The sequence below is a fragment of the Podarcis melisellensis genome, assembly GCF_964234715.1.
Source record: "Podarcis melisellensis genome assembly, chromosome: 3".
NCBI classification, from domain to species: domain Eukaryota; kingdom Metazoa; phylum Chordata; class Lepidosauria; order Squamata; family Lacertidae; genus Podarcis; species Podarcis melisellensis.
In genome coordinates, this window is record NC_138530.1 from 11,754,108 (window position 1) to 11,767,897 (window position 13,790).

The 13,790-nt window shown below is 39.2% G+C and overlaps 1 protein-coding gene across 2 annotated transcripts in view; it reads left to right on the forward strand.

The window, feature by feature from the left end:
• PPP4R3B (protein phosphatase 4 regulatory subunit 3B) overlaps nucleotides 1-13,790 on the forward strand; it is a 30,468-nt gene that overhangs the window by 1,289 nt on the left and 15,389 nt on the right. For both annotated transcript variants that reach the window (XM_081903892.1, XM_081903893.1), the window contains exons 2-7: nucleotides 1,051-1,106; nucleotides 4,065-4,163; nucleotides 5,020-5,643; nucleotides 11,028-11,105; nucleotides 11,297-11,413; nucleotides 12,296-12,412. In XM_081903892.1, coding sequence (XP_081760018.1) covers nucleotides 1,051-1,106; nucleotides 4,065-4,163; nucleotides 5,020-5,643; nucleotides 11,028-11,105; nucleotides 11,297-11,413; nucleotides 12,296-12,412 — 1,091 coding nt within the window. The remainder of the gene's footprint in view (nucleotides 1-1,050; nucleotides 1,107-4,064; nucleotides 4,164-5,019; nucleotides 5,644-11,027; nucleotides 11,106-11,296; nucleotides 11,414-12,295; nucleotides 12,413-13,790) is intronic.

The following is a 13,790-nucleotide window of genomic DNA, read 5'->3' on the forward strand; positions in this document are numbered from 1 at the left end:
AAAGGCACTTCATACTTGATAACGAAATTTATTTCGTTGAACAGTCTTCTTCAGGTCCTTGTTCATCTGACAGTTTTACAGGGGGGAAAAACCCTAAACACTTGCTTAGGAGAAACTAGTGCCTACGATGGGGAAGGAGACCTATCTCTCTTCTCTCAATTCCTGCCTCTTTTAAGGCTACCGGGCCCATTACTATGACAGATGCCTAAATAATATGGAACATAGTTTCAAAAGGTTTTTTGTGTGCTAATACTTCAGCTTTTAGAATAGCTCAGTTACTAGTTAGTAGCTATGAATTTGACATGTTTATTTCGAAGTGTGTTGAGAACTGGGTTATAAGTATCTAAAGCACTACCTTAACATTGCCCCTTAGGGTGGAATCTGTATAAGCCTCCCATTGAAATATGTGTGTGTGTGTGTGTGTGTGTGTGTGTGTGTTTTGGTGTGAAGGCCTCTTTTAAAAAAGTTTCCTTGTTGCAATATATTTGTAGCAAAGATTTAAACTCTTGTTGTAATAGGTTCTTTTTCTTTAAAGATCAGGAAAGCTGTTTTTAGAAAATGTATTGGCAACGTTGCTAACGAACAGGTGTTAATGTGCTAAATAAACCTTGTGAGGGCTGGAAAAGATTACTCGAGCGGTTGCCACGATACATGACTGCTTAGACACACACATAATACAAAGTTTAGGGTTAAAGAGTTTAGTGTTATGAATATACTGCAACAGAATATCATCTTCTTCTTTGGCGATCACTCCTAGTCGAGTAAGATTGAACAGAATATATGTCAGCCACCTCAAGAAGATAAGAATACATTATTTCATGAGTAAGAAAAATTATATGGCGTAGTTGTATTTGCTTTTAGTTGCCTCTCAAGGTATTAGAATGGACTTGCAGATGTGTATTTTGATTTTGTGTTTATCTCTGCTGTCTTTCATCATTGCTTGTATGAAACTGTTAGACTGGAGGGTGGTGCTCTGAAACATAATTACTGATTTCTATAAAACTCATTTTACTTCACATAGGTTCCTAACTGTAATTCTTCTTTTTTCAGGTTCGCTTTTGTTGGAATCGAAGATAAATCCAAACACTGCATATCAAAAACAGCAGGCATGTACTAGCTTTTTCCTATAAGTATCTACTGTGTTGCCATTGTACAGAAATCTCTTGTTTGCACAGAGTTGGCACACTACTTAATTGCGAGTGCATTCTATGACAGAAAGGAAGGAACCTGGGGGGACGGGACTTTAAAAGCTAGATTACATGTTTCTTTGACCATTCTAGTTTTGGAATGATTAAGGAATACTTAGTCTGTTATAAGTACTGCACCATTTCCCCCATATTGCAAATTAAGTTTAGTATATTAATTTGGGGGGCAGGAGGGGATATCCCAGATACGTTTACTCTTGAGTTTAATTCCCTGCAAAGGCTTACTGATTAAAGTTACAACCATAGAACAGTTTTGGATAATGTTCCCCATCTTCATAAAACTATGATTGCATCCTGTCTTATTATTTTGGTTAGCTAATTGACTTTACACAAGTGTTTTCCAACTGAGGTGTATTAGGAACTTCAAGTTTAATGCAAAGCAAGAATGAAGCACTGAAGCCATCGCATGAGACGAAGGCAAAGTGCTCAGATCTGTCCTTCAATAAAAAAGGTTAGGGGAAAGGTCCAAACTGGCTGGTGCAGAATTTCAGAAAATGTAACACTTTCTTTTGGATCTTCAGGAAGCTACGAGAGGTTCAGCACTGAGTGTTGAGATATGAAATATGAGGATTTTGGAAAGGAACTGTGTAGGAAAAAAATTATATGCCTAGCAGTGAGGCTTGCGTCACTGAAGACAATTGTAGGTTTCTGTTTTATAGTTGGATCCATAGAAGGTGACCTGACTTCTTTACCTTTGGAAAATTTCACTTGACTTCATTAGAACTCTGCTGGCACAGGAACTGTTTTGCATGGAATAGAATGAAGGATCAGGGCTGAAATAAGTAAATCTTGTCTATAAATAGGTTTAGCAAGGCTTGAAGACAAATTCAAAAATACACAGGTTGCAGCCACTTGTTATCCTTTTCAATCATTCTACGTATATATAGAAACTCTTGCGTACTTTTTAGTTCCAAGAACAAGAAGAATTTAGTAGTATACATATAATTTATTTTTACTGTAGTAAAGAGCCTCTCCTTTTTCACTCTGTCCTGGCTCTTATGGCAGTATATATGAGGCTGTTTTATGCAATGCAGTTGAAATATTAGTGTTGTATCCAAGTTGCCTCCAAAGGTTTTCAACTAGTAGAAACAGGTCTGATTCAGGAGACAAGAAGCAAATTTAATACCCACCCCACCAAAAGAAGCATTTGGGAAATATTGGTGGTATTTCATTGTTTTATCTATTTTGGGAAAGGATCCAAAATCCCAAAGATGGGATTTGATGCATCATCATAGATGATTATATAAACGTCTTCATAGAATCATAGCTGGGTTGCCAGTTCAAGCATTAACAGAAATTACTTTAATATTGGCCATGGGTTTGCATTTCAAAAATACCTGAAATAATAAAATCAACAATATTGTTAACTAAGTTTCATTTGTCTTTTGTTTTGATTAAATTACATTGATTGGGGGACCCTCCACAGCAGATTGGGGGGGGGGGCTGGAGGAGACAGAATTAGAACAAGAAGTCCCGTTGCACAAATGATTTTTATTTGTACAAGTGGGCAGACTTCATTCTCAAAAATGTGGTTCAAAGTTGGTACTCGTTTCTTTAAGGTTGTTTAATAGCAGTCTTTTAATGTATGCTAGGCATGCTTTTGTACACTTTAAAAGTTATAAAAATTAAACATTTCCCACTAATTTTAAAATGCTTTTTTAGGAAAGGGGTTTTTCTTCATAGCTTTCCTGACCTATCCTGATCCTGTGAACGAAAGATGGCAAGATAATAATTAACTTGCAAATCTCTCCGTAAAAATAGAAATCTATCTTTGAATGACTTTGAATTAACGCTGCTTCAGTGAGAGGGTGGTTTTAAGATTGTAAAAGTCCCTTTACAATATGGCTTTCTGATCCTAAATACATCAGCTGTATGTGTTGAAAATAAGAGTTGTGTCTCAGGAGCTAGTTAAGTGGTATATCATGCAAGCTTTTCAACTCCTGTTGTATCCTCATGAACATGATAAACAATGGTCTCTGCCTGCTTGAGAACTTGTATCTCTGAGAGAGCAAAATCAAGAGAGGTGAGGTGACTTCCCATTTTCTCTGATCAACTAGATCTTCATTGCTAGTGTTGTGTATGTCTTAATGCTGAAGGCTTCACAGTATAATATAATTTTCTATAAACAAAGAAATGCAAAATTCTATCTGGATCATCACAAATACTCATAATGTCAGAGATTCCCCCCCCCCCCATTTAAGGACATTGCAGTTCCCCACCTATTGCTGTTCTCTTTCTAAAAGAATAAGAATATTGTGACAATTAAGATAAATCATTATACTTCCTGGGTGAATTTTATTAGGTTCTGTGCATGCCTTTGATAGGAACATAGGAACAAGCCTTTGATAGGAACATGAGTCAGGCCATTGGTCTGTCTAGCTTGGTATTGTCTACAATGATTGGCAGTGGCTTTCCAGGGTTTCAAGCAGGGAGTGTCTCAGCTGTATCTGGTGATGCTAGGGATTGAATCAAAGATGTTCTTAAATACATAGCTAGCCTCTTGGCCTTTTATCCAGACATGCATAACCAAAGAGTATTCAACTGCATTCATTGTAGATCATTGGCGATTTATATGGTAAATTATATTGTAAAAATAATCCTGCATGTATAATATAAAATCAGTTGTAAATATTATTGTTTCTTTAAACTGGAGGGTTAATATTTCTAATTAAAATTTCCTAATAGGAAATTGTGAAAGGGCATATGAAGAGCAGTTCTAAAAAGGTAGCATTTTTTAAATAAAAAACCCCAGTATCCTGTTTCACCAAGTTGTTTTGTTGGATATATCAACCTAATTGTATGCCACTGTTGTACTTGTATGGAATCAAATAATCAGTACAGTCTTTCGTTTTGAAATAGGATACTTTGATTGTTTGGTCAGAAGCAGAGAATTATGATTTAGCCCTGAGTTTTCAAGAAAAAGCTGGCTGTGATGAAATCTGGGAGAAAATTTGCCAGGTAAGGTTAATCTTTTTAAAACTTACCACATTTTTATTGCAATCATATTATTTACAAATCCCACTTTGAATATGTTATGTTATTGTTTCTTACATGTAACACAGTCATAGAATTTCATAGTACAGTGTTAGAACTTCATGGCATCAGGGCACAGGCTTATTTTACAGTTTCACCTGCTTGCTCCTTTCATGGGTGTTTTTCAATTGCCCCTTTTTATAGTAATATTTTAGGCTTCCTTGGCATTTTACATGGCATCAAATGTGCCTGCAGTGCTACAAGTTCATGCTTCGGAGAAACAGTAATTCTAAGCTCCATGACATGTACATGTGCGTGAAATAACATGTAACTGAAAACATGCTGCTGTGTGTCTACATGTTCTGTAAAATGCTTTATATGCATCTGTGTAGGACTATAATGTGTAAGTTTCATCCAATTCCTAGGACTGAGCTTTAAACCAACTACTTGGGCTGCCTTGTCTCCTAGCAGAGTACTCCTGTGCCTGGAATTACAGCCACCATAGACTGCATGTGACTCTCCTGTATGACATCTACTGGGTTGGGATGTGAATAGAACTGTTGATCCTTTGCCAATGAGTCATGTTCAGAACAGTTGCTCATATGCACAGCCCTGGTGGGCCACAAGAAAGTTCTTTCCCCTTTTCGCACTATCAGCATCTGCCGCAGGAACAGAGCCTGAGTTTGCGCAGCCCAAGAGCCACATTTCATTCCTGGTCAGTTTGCAGAAGCCTATTAACGTTACGTGATTTGACCAAATTATTTATTTCCTCTTCTCTGCCTCCGACAGTCACCAGTATGTTTCAGAATGAGTCAGCAATTGTTCATGTTTCCATTTTTAGGTTCAAGGTAAGGACCCTTCAGTGGAAGTCACACAGGATCTCATTGATGAATCTGAAGAAGAGCGCTTTGAGGAAATGCCAGAAACAAGTCATTTGATTGATCTCCCTACTTGTGAACTTAACAAACTCGAAGAGATTGCAGACCTAGTTACCTCAGTTCTCTCGTCGCCCATCCGTAGAGAAAAACTAGCTTTGGCTTTGGAAAATGAAGGCTACATTAAAAAATTATTGCAGCTTTTCCAGCTTTGTGAAAACCTAGAAAATACTGAAGGCTTACATCATTTGTATGAAATTATCCGAGGAATTTTGTTCCTCAATAAAGCAACTCTTTTTGAGGTGATGTTTTCAGACGAGTGCATTATGGATGTTGTGGGATGCCTTGAGTATGACCCTGCATTAGCTCAGCCAAAAAGGCACAGAGAATTCTTGACCAAAACAGCAAAGTTTAAAGAGGTCATACCCATAACAGACTCTGAACTTAGGCAAAAGATTCATCAGACTTACAGGGTACAGTACATCCAGGACATCATCTTGCCAACACCATCAGTTTTTGAAGAAAATTTTCTTTCTACTCTCACATCTTTCATTTTCTTTAACAAAGTCGAGATTGTCAGTATGCTGCAGGTAAGTGAAACTAGACGTTTGGAAGGCTTGCATTTTGGAGATTTGACATACAAATGTGAGGTTAACCGTAGCATGCCTTTAATTCAGTGCTGTTTGTGGTACATGCTTTTAAACCTAATTTAGTAGTTCTGGTGCTTCCTCCTCACCCCCCTTGGCTAGCTTTGTTCTTTGCTGTAATGTCTCAGTTGTGTATTTCACAGTCTTCTTCATAAGCACAGTGCATTCCTTCTAAAGCAGATACATTACGTTCAGCTCATTCTGTTATGTGAGAGGTAGGTGCCTTTCAGCAGTGGCCTTATTCGTGGCAGATGGTTAACAGTTTTTTCCTGCTTATAAGCAGCTGTGTTGTGTGTTGTATTAAAAACGAAATGCAGTATAAATAGCAACTCTCACAAATGCTATCATTAGCCGCCTTACACTTACAAACTGTAATATTCGAATTGTAACATTATTTGATTAAAGTTTTATACAGGCTGCATGAGAAAGGCACAGCTTTTTAATTCTGTAAATGTTTTAGCTCTCTATAAAATTATGCAACAATCATAAGGTTCTGAAGCTAAATCGAAAACAAACTCGATAATTTCTCTTGGCTTGCTTATGATTAATGTTTTTTGTTTCTGTGAATCCTCTAACAGAAAATATTTTAAAAATACGCAGGAAACAAATTAAGAATCTCCTGAGCATAACCTTGTTCATCCCAAGAAACTTTTTAAAAAGAGCTAAACCAAGGGTTTGACTGTAGGGGACGTAGGAAGCTGTCTTAGGTCCACCTAGCACAGTGTTGTCTATTGTGATTGGAAGAAACTCCAGCATTTCACATAGAGATATTTGTATCACCACCTACCTTAATTGAAGATACTAAGCCCAGGACCTGCTGCATGAAAATAATGGGCTTTCCCATTGATCTGTTCTGTGGTCTCTTCCCCATGAATAAAAAAGCAATCCTTCTTCTAGTTAACATTTTTTGTTGTTGGCATAATCTTATTTAGAATTTGCTGTTATAAGTCTCCTAGATTTAGGAAATCTTTTTGCATAATAGCTTAAAAATAGAGTTAAATGGTCTGACAAACGGGGAATGTCTGACAAATCCTCTGTTTAACCCCCTAGCTGCCAGAACTATTGTTTGAGAGCTCCGAGTTCATTTTTAGGTACTCCTAATTTTTGTAGTACAAATAATGTATTGAAGAAAACATTTCACATGCCAGCATTTAAGAATATAGAACCTTGTCTTCCTACATAGTCTTAGTTTGCAGTTTTTATATGTCAGATTGTGGGAGCCAAATGAAAACGAGTGAATTCCAGCTCTTCGGAGGCTGTAAACCTTGTCATTTTGCTCTTAAGCCCTTAAGTGGCAGCATATAGTAGTTCACAGACTTTTGGAAGATACGGCCAGAACAAATGTAGATTTAAATAACCTGATGTGGTTCTTAAAATAATGTGTTAGTTGCAATGTTTTATTGGCTGCCATACCACCTGCAGTGTGTCATCCATAGGCAATTGCTTGGGTTCAATTCATCTTCAAGTTCACCCTATCCAGTGAAAAGACAAGTTGACTAAATCTTCGCTAAATGATTACTTGGGTCATTGTCATTTTTTGTTGATAGCAAGGTGGTTGAACTCATGCCCACTGTTGGGCATAACCTAACAGCAACGCAAGCCTAGAGTGCAACAAGATATACTGTACCCTGATAAATCTTTTAAACCTTTGTTTATAAGACGTTGAGGAAAGCTTTCAGTTTTTCAGATGATAAAATGTTAGAGAACACTTTAAAAAAGCTGTGGAACGGAGTGGAAATGCCCCTTTTAAAGACAATACTTCAGTCACTCAAAATGTGTGGTTTAAAGAGTTTATGCAAGGCAGTTCAGCATTAGAGGGGTAGTTCATATATTGCAGACATAAACAATAGTCAGATCAAGATGTATTTCTGCACCTAGATAGTGAGTGTTACTGTCTTCATGAGATAGTGAAGTGCTGCATGCCTCCTCCTAAAAACATTTGACCTAGTTTAGAGGTGCTGAGTGGGATTCAGCTAATGAGCCCCAGCAGCAGATGCCCTATGCAAGGACTTCCACTTGCACAGTGGATCTTCCCCTTCCCCTTCCACTGCACATCTCCCATACCCCCCAGTTGGCTCTGGGGCAGTTTGGAGAACCTCTGGAACAGTGCACAGGAGGAGAAGAGGGGAATTTGTTCTGTCTGGCGAGCTGCAAGGTACTCCAAAAACAGCTGGAGACCAAAGTTTGGGAAACCCTGCTCAAGACTCTGAGCTATAGTCAACTAAAAAAATTGCACAAGCAAAAGAAATTCTGCTTCTGCACCCATGCACAACCTGCACTGACCCCAGATCTGCTTCAGGGGGTTGAGGGAACTCCCGCAATAGATTTAGGGGGCTTGGGGTATGGAAGAGAGGGGCAGCATTCTGTTGTGCAAGAAGAAATTATTGGGCTGGCAAAATATTTGCCTTGGCACTACATTGAATAACACACTATTGCTTGTAATGGAAGTCCATGTAGATTGGCCCTTGCTCGGTTTTACAACTGTAGAAGTTCTTCCTTTGCTCAGGCGTAAGCCCTTTATTTGAGTTGGCTTTTTATGGGTGGAGGCCAAACTGATAATGGATGGTCATTTTAATGGGTGGGATTTTTCTAAGATTTTAAATAGATTTACGTTGTTCTTGATGCTTCAAGCTTGATTTTAAATATTCTGTAACTTGAGTACTTTGATATTGAGTAGGATAAACACCTAAATTGCTAATACGTCATAAACAATACAACTTCTTGGTATTTCCCCCTTTCTGCCTCCCTCTTGTCTTCCAAAAGCAGAACACATGGAGGAGATATTTTCAATACTTGCCAACAACTGTGTTTTGGAAACAGTTTCTTTTATTTTGGTCCTTGGCTGCTGCTGCTGTGGCAACATGAAATTGGTGTACTTTTTGAGGTTTCTTGCTGCCTGCATAGCTCTAAGCATTCCAAATGAATAGATGTTGGACGACTCTTCTGATTGGTAGTGTTATGAGCAGTAGTAGGTAGAAGGGACCTGTATAGTAAGCATGAGTAGCATCTTAATTACTTGATAACTGAGGTCCAAAGAGCTACTTCAGAAGACAGCCCAAGGGTTTATGCATGCCCATGGGATTATTTTTAACTTCCTTGTTTGAATAGGAATATTTCAACCATGGCATATATATATAACCATGCCATGTTGCAAACACCTTGAAAGCTGCTTCAGTGATTTCTCTTACGCCGTGATTGAAAAACAGGCACACACACCGGTATGTGTAGTTTGTGTGACTTTTTGGATCTTCACTTATGCCCGTTAGCCATTTTGGAGGTTGTCCTCATAACCTCAAAACTTCCCCCTACTTTCTGGGGGCAAGCAAATACAGACGAAACTCAGGTCATGTCCTGAGTAGGGAGATGTTTTGCTTGCCATAGACAGGACTGCAATCCTTATTAACTAGTGTTTTTCATATTTCCTTTCAGGGTCCTTATAAAGACTTAGCAAATAAAACACTTAAGCTGTAACTTGCAGAGAAATGACTAGTTAATATTTGAGACTGTCCAGTACAGTTCCTTTTTCTACAGTAATGCCCCTGCAGCCATGCATTACACAAATGAAGAAATAACTATATGCCTAATTAATTACTGACATACCTTTTTTTACCTAAAGTAAAAGTGATATTCAGTACTTCGTAAGCTTTGATCATTGGACTCTTGTGTATCCAAATATCCAAGTGAAGGAGACAATTTGATGTAGGGATATGCCCACATATATGTCATGAGCATGACAGTTTGTGACACAGTCATTAACCTTTGATTGAGGAGGGTTGCATAAGAAGCAGCTCACTAGCTTACGGGTCCTGATTTTTTGTGTGCATTATGACAGTTTCATATAATGATGCATTTCTAAGAGTTGGACTATATCTAAAAATAGCATGCAAACTCCAGTGTCAGAGAAGACTTTAATGAGATGGTGGGCCATTTTGGGAATAGGACAGTAGGAAGCAAAAAATGGCTATGACCTATTTATGTGTTACCCACCCACCTCCAGTTCTAAAAGTGTGTAACATCTGTGTTTTGGCTTAGCAAAGTTACATTGACTTATGTGCAGTTGAAGATTTCCAGATGGGTGGAAACTTGTAAACACTAATATATCTGTCTTGTTACTGTGTCTTCCCAGATTATTAGGAGAGAATTGGGGGGGAGGCATTAATCTGTACTGGTTTTTTTTTAATGACATGTTTTTAGCTGCTTAATTTAAAGGCTTGGATTGCCCCTGCCTTGCACTGTGCCTGCCACTTCCTTCTCCTAGTTCACTAAATCTTTTATATAATCTTTTCACAGTCAAGCTCAACACATGCAGCACTTAATGCTAGAAAACTATCAAAAGGGTTAAAATAAAACGACTCACTGTTTTGTTTTGTTTTGTTTTGTTTTGTTTTGTTTTACATTTTTTAGGTCAGATACACCAATTGAGAATGAGTCTAGCATCATCACTGTTGAGTCCGCAACTGACTTCTAAACTTGCAAGGCTTAAGAAATTGTAAAAACTCAGTCCTAAATTTCTTGTTGGAACAAAAACACTGGCTGGATTGTTCTGTTGAAGTCACAAGTGCTTGACTTCTAAAACTCGTTAAATTTGGTGTGGAGCAGCAAATTAGCAGTGCCACTTTGATACCTCAGACAATCCACAGGGCAGATATAAATGTGTAGGGCTCCTGGGGCACTTTTTTGCACCTCAGTTGGAGGTTATACAGATTGGATTGAAGCCTCGTACATTCAGATCATACACCTAGTTATAGGGGTGGGCAATAATGTGGGTGTAATTGGTCTCGTTGGCTTTACTTCCCTCCATTGTTTCCCAAAGAAGCTTGGAGGGAGGAAAGAGACCTGAGTGAGAGGAGGAATCCTCTTCCCCCTGAAGAAGCTGGATGGAGAAGGAGATGCAGAGGTTTATCAGGGACGGGAAAAGTCTGCTTTCATTCATTCATCAATTTCTTCTTACTAACTATAGTCATCTGCATTTTGAATTCATTGTATGGATACTTAAAAGAATCTTAAGCTAGGTTCCTATACTGATTGGGCACAAGTTGACCATTATGACGGATAGACTTGTCTTTGGTAAATTGAAACAATGCTGTTCATACATAATACTGCTTACTGCAGTGGGACTCACTGGAGGAAAAAAGTGACTTGTAAATCTGTGGAATCTGCCTTCCTAGCTGTGAAAGCATAGGCAGCATAGCACAGATGGACGCATTAGTTTAGTGGTACATGAAATAAGAGAGTAACTTGCAACAGTACAAAACCTGATTTTGCATTGCAGCTATAAAATAGAGAACTTTGTGTCATAACTATGTAAAAATTGCTGTATTGTACAGGAAGATGAAAAGTTTTTGTCTGAAGTTTTTGCACAATTAACTGACGAAGCTACAGATGATGACAAAAGGCGTGAACTGGTAAGTCCAGTTTGGATGCTTTTACCTTGGGAAATAGTGTGCTAATGCTGCTGCCTCTTTTGCTTGAAATATGTGTTCTTTGTGTTGAGTTAAAACTCAGATTCTGTTAATATCTGAAACTGTATAAATGTTTACTTATTGGCTGTGTACTGGCACTTTCTGTATTGAAATGTTTCTTTCACCTCCCACAGGTTAACTTCTTCAAGGAGTTTTGTGCATTTTCACAGACATTGCAGCCCCAGAACAGAGACACGTTTTTCAAAACGTTGGCAAAGTTAGGAATTCTCCCTGCTCTTGAAATAGTAATGGTGAGTTGAATGGTAAAGTATGGGCAAGCTTTGAGATGTCTCGTTCGTTTGTCTTTACATTTTTGAGCTATTGCACTCTTTCAAATTGTTCATAGGTTGGCTGATTCTAATACTAGTCTCTGATGTATGTAGAGCCTTTGAGAAAGATACAGTTCATAGATATTTAAATGATTACTGACTTATTTAAATATACAGTGATCACTGAAGTGACAAATACGTGTGTATAAAAAACAGAGCACTAAGATTCAGTGGCCATGTTTAGGTATCCAACAGACAGAGGGAAAAGGGTTTTTTCAAATTTGTATCCTTTAAATCACCTTGGGTTGCACTCAGACTTTCTCTTCAACCAACAGAAGGGCTCTTCCATTTGTGGAAGATCCAGCAGAGGGCCTTGCAGAGGTGGTTTTTACAGTTTTCCTTTATAAACCCTGGTGACACCTGCTATGCTGTTCCAACCCTCTGGAGCAATTTCTCTGGAGGCTGCAGGGGGAAGGAAGATTCCAGAAAAATCACACACACCCCTTTTTCTGGTGGGAGTGTCCTTTGAGCAAAGATCCACTCACAGGAACTCTGGATCAGCACATCATCTTCACAAATAGCCACTAATCCTGCATATAGTTTAACTACCTGAATTTCAAGGCAACAAAGTTGGACTACTTCTTTTTTTTTTGTAAGCGAAATGTCCAAATCTACACCCTTAGATTCACAGCCATAGACTCTTGAGGATGATAAAGAAAGCTTTTGTACCCCATGGCTTGTAGAAATAAAATTACTATCCTCTTGTATATTTGAAGTCGGAGTTTTACTGTATTGTAATAGCTTTGTATAGCATTACGAACTCCATAATACCTCTTTTTCACTGTTAATTGATTTTCATTTCAGGGCATGGACGATCTGCAAGTTAGATCTGCTGCTACAGATATATTTTCTTACCTGGTAGAATTCAGTCCATCCATGGTGCGGGAATTTGTAATGCAGGAAGCCCAGCAGAGTGACGATGTAAGAAAGATGCAGTATGCTTATATGATACGGCTGGCAATGGCCAGTCCTACCACTATGTTCCTTTTATTAAGTAAAAAATTTAGTGTTCTTCGATATTTCACACCCAGTCTAAGATCACAGACTTGTATAGTCATACCTCGTGTTGCGTTCGCTTCATGTTGCGTCTTTTCGCATTACATCCCGCGGCAACCCTGAAGTACCGGAATGGGTTAATTCCGGGTTTTGCTGCTCGCGCATGCACAGAAGTGCTAAATTGTGCTTTGCGCACGTGCAGAAGCAGAAAATCGCACTGCGTAGATCCAGCACTTCAAGTTGCGGGCATTTCACGTTACGGACGGGCCTCCGGAACGGATCCCGTCCGTAACACAAGGTACCACTGTATTCTGAACTATAATTTGGGCTGACATGAGAGCTTCCTGACCTGTTACACCTGACATGTTTGATTCATTTAGCAAACAAAGGTTTGCTCTGAAAGTGTTCTCCAACAAGGGTTGCATCAGTCCTGGGCCACTGGGTTCCCATTTACTACTCCACTGTTGGTTGCTCATGGCAAGGCAGTGTTACTCCTTGTCGTCTTTTGTCTCATAGGTGTCCCAGATTTATTTATTTTTTAATTACACACCCAGAGTTTGTATCTGGGGGTGGATACTCTGGTTTGGAGCTTGAACGCTTCTCTCTCTCTAAATTGTGAGCAACCACAAAACTCAAATAATAATCAGAAGCAGTAATCTGGCTGCAAATCTCATAACAGAGGCAGTGGCTAGAGAAGGAGGGTCCTGGTACTCTTACATTTAACTTTTATAAAGCTCTCTTATGGAAGCTCTAGAAGAGTCACCAGGTAGCTTGAAGGCTTTGGTGTATCAGAATCTAGGTAAAGGTAAAGGGACCCCTCACCATTAGGTCCAGTTGAGACCGACTCTGGCGTTGCGGCGCTCATCTCGCTTTATTGGCCGGGGGAGCCGGAGTACAGCTTCCGGGCCATGAGGCCAGCATGACTAAGCCGCTTCTGGCGAACCAGAGCAGCGCACGGAAACGCTGTTTACCTTCCCGCCAGAGCGATACCTATTTATCTGCTTGCACTTTGTGCTTTCGAACTGCTAGGCGGGCAGGAGCAGGGACCGAGCAATGGGAGCTCACCCCGTTGCAGGGATTCGAACCGCCGACCTTCTGATTGACAAGTCCTAGGCTCTGTGGTTTAACCCACAGCGCCACCCGCGTCCCTGTATCAGAATCTAGGCAGGTACTATTGGGCCTCCATAGTAAGGTTTCTTTCCCATCTCCTCACTGTTGCATCTAGATATACTGCAAGCAACATGTCTTCTTGTACATGTGCTGCTGGAAGAAACTACATGTAAGCGAATGTGTATGAATTGTT